Source organism: Grampus griseus, assembly GCF_964374135.1.
Source record: "Grampus griseus genome assembly, chromosome: 8".
In the NCBI taxonomy this organism is placed as follows: Eukaryota; Metazoa; Chordata; class Mammalia; order Artiodactyla; family Delphinidae; genus Grampus; species Grampus griseus.
Window position 1 is genome coordinate 8309016 of NC_139002.1, and position 7414 is coordinate 8316429.

At 47.8% G+C, this 7414-nt stretch overlaps 1 protein-coding gene across 2 annotated transcripts; it reads left to right on the forward strand.

Moving 5' to 3' along the window:
• Nucleotides 1-95: 95 nt before the first annotated feature.
• RPUSD4 (RNA pseudouridine synthase D4) lies at nucleotides 96-6965 on the forward strand (the record flags this gene model as incomplete). 2 transcript variants are annotated; one of them, XM_082660759.1, is made up of 7 exons in its annotated part: nucleotides 96-281; nucleotides 652-817; nucleotides 2084-2285; nucleotides 3364-3457; nucleotides 3532-3676; nucleotides 5523-5620; nucleotides 6086-6965. In XM_082660759.1, the coding sequence occupies 7 exons, from the start codon at nucleotides 96-98 to the stop codon at nucleotides 6323-6325; spliced, it is 1131 nt and encodes a 376-aa protein (XP_082516885.1). In that variant the 3' UTR covers nucleotides 6326-6965. The 2 variants fall into 2 exon arrangements, with proteins under 2 accessions (XP_082516885.1, XP_082516886.1); XM_082660760.1 differs by having other exon boundaries at nucleotides 6089-6965.
• Between the last annotated feature and the right edge of the window lie 449 nt (nucleotides 6966-7414).

The following is a 7414-nucleotide window of genomic DNA, read 5'->3' on the forward strand; positions in this document are numbered from 1 at the left end:
GGGACCCCGCCCCGCCCGCCCCACGTGACCCTCAGGGCCCACCTACTCCCTCCTCGCTCTAGTCCGTCTTCTGTGCGTGGGCTTAGCTCGGCAAGATGGCGGCTCCTAGCTGTAGTGTGCTTGGCGTGTGGGTCCGGGGTTCCTGGCAGCGTCTGGGGGATCTCTTCACTTTCGTCTCAAAGCCACTTTGTTCCGCTGCTGCTGCCTCTCGGCCCCTGGATGCCCAGCGATTAGCGGAGAGGCTTCGAGCCCAGAAACAGGAACAAAAGACGAAGAAGCCGGTGAGCCCAGAAGGACCACAACTCCCAAGAGGCAGTGCGCTCACTGGTTTCCCAGGCCGGGAGGGAGGTGGGAGGGTCCTCTGACACATGTCAAGTAATCAATGTCGAGGACTAGTGGTGGGAGAATGGGGAGAAAGCGGAGGGGAGAGGTCAGAAGGGTGCGGTATCTTCCTGTGGGCTGGCTCCTGCCGACCCCGGCCCGAAGCGCTACGTGGGTACAGGCGAGACACACCCACCCCTGCGCTCAAATTACTCGGGGACGGGGCGAGTCTAATGCAAAAATACAGGCATTCCCTTCCCAAATTCTCACCCAGACTTACTGAAAGTCCTCCCCACCAGGCATTTACCGTCGCTCCTTCTCTCCCCGCAGGTGCCCACAAACCCTGTTCAAAGGAGAGTGCAAGAACTACTGCAGTTCACAGAGCAGCTGCAGCGCGTCCACCCCAACGTGCTTGCTAAGGCGCTGAGCCGAGGACTTATCCACCAGGACAAGGACCTTGTGGTCATCAATAAGCCCTACGGTCTCCCTGTGCATGGTAAGCAGCATGTGGGGAAGGGAGGCGGGCCGCTGCTGCTTTGTGCTACACGTAGGGGCAACTCTAACATTACTCGGGGGGCTCTCTGAAGCCTTGCTTTCAAAGTAATTAAACTTTTGTGGGGTACTGTCCTCTGTGAGGAACCAGTAAGGACGCAGAGATAAATAAGACAGTCCCCACCTTCCAAACATCTGGCAGCCAGCAGTGATTTATGGAATTTGCTGTGTGCAGACCTCCACCGAGGATTGCTATAGAGAAGGACAAAGGCTGTGTGGTTCCTGTCTTCAGATTATTTTCCATCGGAACTGGGAAAGAGGACATAACGTGTGTTGGTGTATACCTAACAAAACCCCAGGGTGCCTACAACTTAATGGAAACCCTAATGTTTTTGAATAAATGTTAAATGTAGTCAGAGACAGCTAGGGTGAGTCAGGAAAGACTGATAGAAAAAAATGCATTTGTGGAAAGGGTTTTGCTGGGGGAATAGGCATATTTTAGCTAGAAGAACGAATGTTTTGGGGGGAGGTATGGAGAAGGTTGTACATGAAAACAACGAATTAAATCAGACATTGCCGAGTGCTTTGTATGGTTTTTTTCCTCTCTTGATCCTTCCAGTAGCTTGCCTTTCCGTTCCCCAAGAGATAACTATTATCAAGATATTTACATTTTATAGATGAGAAAACTGAAAGTTGGAAAGAGTACGTAATCTGTCCAAGGTCAATGGCTAGTTGTGAGGGTCCATAGAATGGAACCCAGGAATGTCTCACCCCAAAGCCCTGCCTCTCAGCTCTTCTGTAATGCCTCAGGAAGGCCTCATGGTCTTGCATTTCTCACTAGGGTTTACTTGGCAAATTCTCAAGCCTTTGTTTATATAGTGAAATATCAGATCTCATCATTTTGGTTGCTAATTTTAGTATGAGTACATAAGTAGATTAACTATATATATATATATACACACACATATAGGTCTGAGGAGAAAGCCACATGCTCTAGGATGGTGCTTTTTAAACTTTAATATGCATATGAGTCACTTGGGCCTTTTGTTAAAATGCAGATTTTGATTAATTAGTCTGGGTTGGAGGCCTGAGATTCCTTTCTAGCGAGCTCCCTGGGCAGACTGATATGTTTCTAGTCCCTGGACCACAATTCAGTAATAAGGCTCTAGAAAGCATTTACTGTTAATCCAGTAAGGACTGTTGTCCCAGGTAGAGGTCTTTGGTGAGATCTTTTCCTGGCCTCTCAAACCTCTGGCTTTTTCCTTCGTAGGTGGCCCTGGGGTCCGGCTCTGCATCAGTGATGTACTGCCTGTCCTGGCGAAGATGCTTCACGGCCACAAGGCAGAGCCCTTGCATCTGTGCCATCGGCTGGACAAGGAAACTACAGGCGTAATGGTGTTGGCTTGGGAAAAAGACGTGGCGCATCAAGTCCAAGAGTTGTTTAGAACCCGTCAGGTGACAAAGAAGTACTGGTATGAAGCCCATCGATAGCGGTCGAGGTGGTGTAGGCACCCTTCCATCTATTCATCCGTTCATAGAGCAGGAACTCCTAGTAATAGAAGGCACTGTACTCAGACGTGTGGGCATATAAAAATTATAGGAAACAGGTTTAGTGCTTAGAATATTAGAGTCTGGTGGCATAGTGGTTCCTAATTATGGCTGTACATAAAAATTATTAAAAATTAATTATATGAGTATACATGATTTCATTCCTTTGGTAAAATGTCAGACAACAGCAGTAGTGTTAGGTCATTAGAAAGGGTCAACTCATAGTTACAACTCAGTGTAGGTATGATAAAATGTATCAGATAGCAGCCTAAACTGCTACCAATCTGCAGTGGGGTGTCCAGGGTGTGCAATGTTATATCTGGGCTTGTGACTCCTGGGCCAGTGATTCTGTGTTAGGCCACCAAGTACCCAGGAGAGCTGATTGACTGACTGGAAGAGGCATGGACGTAAGGACAGATTAAAGAGTCTTCTGCCTGTCTGTGGTGTGACGGAGGGAAACCTCCAACAAGAAGGACTTACTGAACTATGGTTGGGATTCCTGTGACTTTTCTGAGCACAGTTCCTCTGTTTTATTGACCTGGCAAATAGGCAGGAGCAGTCCTGTGAAATTTTCACTCAATTCATTCATTTATTCATTTATTCCATATGCAGTTCGAACTTACCATCTTTTATTATTTAAAAAAGAAAAACAGGATACAAAACTGTATTACCCTAGTTTTACTTTAAGCTGTACATACTCATTTTTAAAGGTTGGATGAGTGACAGTGTTATAAATACAATTTTTTTCTTGTTTTTCTGTTTTTTCCCCAAATATTCTACAATCAGCACATATTAGTTTAGTTGTAAAAAAGATAGGCGTATAAGGATAGTGTCAAACTCTCAGGCTAAGCACTATACCAAGAGATCATTTGGGACCCTCTGATCTTAAGACCTGACCGCAGTAGTGCAGGAGGTCCAGAGTTAAAACCTCTAAGTAGCCGATGCAAGGAGAGCCTCACTCACCTTTGTGGCTTAAGCAAGGGTCTGTGTGTGTCCCCTCAGGGCCATCACGATGCGCGTCCCGGTGCCCTCAGCGGGAGTCGTGGACATTCCCATCGTTGAGAAGGAGGTGCAGGGCCAGGAACGACACCACAAGGTGGGTGAGCGCCTCCAGAGGGATGGGTTTGCTGCTCTTTCTTCGAAATTGTGTCCTGATTTCTTTGGCTCCAGATGACGCTGTCCCCGAGCTACTGCATGGACAATGGGAAGATGGTGAGGGTACGGACCAGCAGGAACGCACACCTGGCTGTGACTCAGTACCGGGTGCTGAGCAGCACCCTCTCCTCCGCCCTCTTGGAGCTCCAGCCTGTTACCGGTGAGGGTGCCAGTGTTCTGCAGTGGGTGGAGAAGCCCCACTGCCCCTCAGCTTCACCCAGGGCCTTGTGCCAGTCTCCGCCCCTCCCCTGAGCAGCTGGTATTATGGGGACTCTGGGATTGCACCAGAGTGTGCTTCCAGTGCTGATCTGAGGCTGGGAGCTTCCATAGGGATGATTGTTTAAAACAGCAGGTAGGGGCTTCCCTGGTGGCGCAGTGGTTGAGAGTCCGCCTGCCGATACAGGGGACGTGGGTTCGTGCCCCAGTCCGGGAAGATCCCACGTGCCGCGGAGTGGCTGGGCCCGTGAGCCATGGCCGCTGAGCCTGCGCATCCGGAGCCTGTGCTCCGCAACGGGAGAGGCCACAGCAGTGAGAGGCCCGCGTACCACAAAGAAAAAAAAAACAGTAGGTAGCAGAAGGATACAAATAGTTTGCTTTAGGCAGACTCCTACTCTTAATCAGTTTCCTGGGTGGGTGAGAAATATTCAGTTAAAATGATAGAATAAATCAATTCTTCCTTCAAAAAATAATAAATAAATGGTTTGCTTACGTTTATTTAAAAATTTGCAAATTAATTCCTCAAATAATGAAGCATAGGATTACCCTATGATCCAGCAATTCTGCTTCCTGTATATATGCAGAAGAATTGAAAACAGGGATTCAAAGAGATATTTGTACACCGGTGTTTATAGCAGCACTATTCACAATAGCCTAAAGGTGAAAACAACCTACATGTCCATCAACAGATGAGTGGAAAAACAGAATGTGGTACATCATGCAGTGGAATGTAATTCAACCTTAGAAAGGAAGGAAGTTCTGACACATACTGCAGCATGGATAGACGTTACGACATTATGCTAAATGAAACACAAAAGGACACATACTGTATGATTCCATTTATATGAGATACCTAGAGTAGGCAAATTCATAGAGACAGATAGTAGAGTAATGGTTACCAGGGGCTGGAGAGAGTGGGGGGCGGGGAGTTATTGTTAACTGAGTACAGAGTTTCAGTTGGGGGCAATGGAAAAGTTCTGGAGAGGGACTGTAGTAGTGATTGCACAACAATGTGAATGTACTCAGTGCCACCGAACTGTACTCTTAAAAACGATTAAAATGGGACTTCCCTGGTGGTGCATTGGTTAAGGATCTGCCTGCCAATGCAGGGACACAGGTTCAATCCCTGGTCCGGGAAGATCCCACATGCCGCAGAGCAACTAAGCCCATGCGCCACAACTACTGAGCCTGTGCTCTAGAGCCCGCGAGCCACAACTCCTGAGCCTGCGAGCCACAGCTACTGAAGCCCACACGCCTAGAGCCCGTGCTCCGTAATGAGAGAAGCCTCCGCAATGAGAAGCCCGTGCACCGCAACGAAGAGTGGTCCCTGCTCGCCGCAACTAGAGAAAGAAGACCCAACGAAGCAACGAAGACCCAATGTAGCCAAAAATAAATAAATAAATTTATATTAAAAGAAAGGATTAAAATGTTAAATTTTATGTATATTTTGCCACAGTAAAAAAAATAAATGTACAAAGCAATACTATTTAGTGTTATACAACACAATTATTAAAAAAAAAAGCATGGCAATGATAGACACCAAGTTGATAGCAGTGGTTATCTGTGGTGGAAAGGGAACTGTGGTGGCGAGGGGTACTTAGAGGCTTAACAGCATTTATAATGTTTATTTCCTAATAGCCTATTGTTTGTTATATTATTCTTTATACCTTATTGTAGTTGGGGCTTTGCCCGTTTTACTGTCCTTTGGTTTAATATGGTTAGAAGCAGATGCCACCAGTGGTATTGTTTCAATAGCTACTCCTAAGTTTCCTCCCTCTCTTTTTTTAAAGGAATAAAACATCAGCTTCGAGTTCACCTGTCTTTTGGATTGGATTGCCCGATCCTTGGTGACCACAAGTACTCAGACTGGAACAGGCTGGCCCCCCAGGTAATATACGTCTGACCCAATATGCAGCAGAATAAGGGGGAGAACTTATGCTTTCCCCTTGTTAAGTCCCTAAAGTGAGTCACAGCAAAGATGTGTTGATTGTCTTCCGACACAGTACCATGCTAGTTATCTAGCTTCTGGAGAAATTGAGAAGCAGTTAGGAGACTTTCTGAAGGCTCAAAGCAGGCTTTCACGCTACAGCGAAAGAGCCTTGGTGGGAACTTTGTTTTTTGCTGTTACAGCCCATTCTCTTGGAAAGCCAGAGAACTGGCCAAGGAGAGCTTCCCTGGTGTGGTGGGTTTTCTCATACATGGGCTCTGAACCCTTCCTAGAAATGGCCCCGAAGCAGGCTGTCCATCACTGTGTCTTCCGGGAGTTAGTGAGGGGGCCCTGTGAGTGGAGGTCTTCTGCCCCCGCACACTGGAGCTGTTGGCCTTGCGCTCACGAGCTCTTTCCTCTGCACAGAAGCTGTCCGCCTGCATCCTGAAGAAGCTGGGGCTGCGGCAGTCCAAGGCCCGTCACATCCCCCTTCACCTGCATGCCTGCCAGCTGACTCTGCCTGCCCTGCAGGCCGGGAAGGAGGAACTCAACTTGGTCTGCAAGCCTCCTCGATATTTTGTCCATTCCCTGCGCCGTCTGGGCTTAAAGATGCCGAGTCGGGATCAAAATGGGGACAAGGAAGCCACACACTCAGGAGCACAGTGAAGACAGTTGGGCAATTTGCCCTGAATTCTTCTCTCTGTTTAAGGGACTCTGCTAACTTCTCACTTGGGACAGACTCCAGAAGAGCCAGGTGTGATGAGTTGAAGAAACAGCTGCTTCAGGGCTCTTACTGGGGACTAGTGTCTGTTTTTCGACACTCTGGCCACATGCTGGAAAAGCCAGCAGGCAGTCTCCCTGCTTCAGAGTGGAAGAGAGCTCAGGACCAGGAGAACTAAAGCACAGAATCTGTGATCAGGAACTGTTTTTACCCAACAATAAAGCTCTTGGTCTGTCAGGAAAGTTCCTGTGGTTGGAGAGAACATAATGGTGGTCTAGCTCATAGAGATTCAGAAGCAGCTTCTGCTGTCCTCGTGGAGCTGCAGGATCTATCAGCAAAGCCTTCCTGCTTTATTTGTTCAGTCTCAGATTTTGTAGCCAGCGATCATAGACTACAAGGATTCCCTTCAGCCTCCGCTCGGGCCCCTTACTGTGCTAGTGACTGTGGAGCCTGCGAAGGGGTGTTCAGTGAGCAAGCAAAGCAGGTGTAAATGGCAGGCAGGTAACAAAAACGAGTGGAGCAAGCAGGGTGTAAGGCCATGGTGGGGAGCACCCACCTGTCTAAAGAGGGCAGTTGTTAGCTCCAGCTGAGGGTTGCTCTGTGGGAACAGATCTTCTAACTTTTTAAATTATTTATTTATTTATTTGGCTATACCAGGTCTTAGTTGCGGCACGCGGGATCTTTGTTATGGCATGCAGGATCTTTAGCTGTGGCATGCGAACTCTTAGTTGTGGCATATGGGATCTAGTTCCCTGACCAGGGATCAAATCCGGGCCCACTGCATTGGGAGTGCAGAGTCTTAACCACTGGACCACCAGGGAAGTCCTAGCTTTTTTCAGAGTCAGGAAACCCAGATATTTATGTGAAATCTCCCAGTATATTGCTAACTAAATCAGAATTTTTAAAAAAACACTTGGATAGCCAAGCAGGACATATTTGTAGGTTGGATTTGGTTCTGCAGGCTGCCTGTTTGCAATCTAAAGAATGGTGTAGGGCTTCCCTGGTGGTGCAGTGGCTGAGAGTCCGCCTGCCGA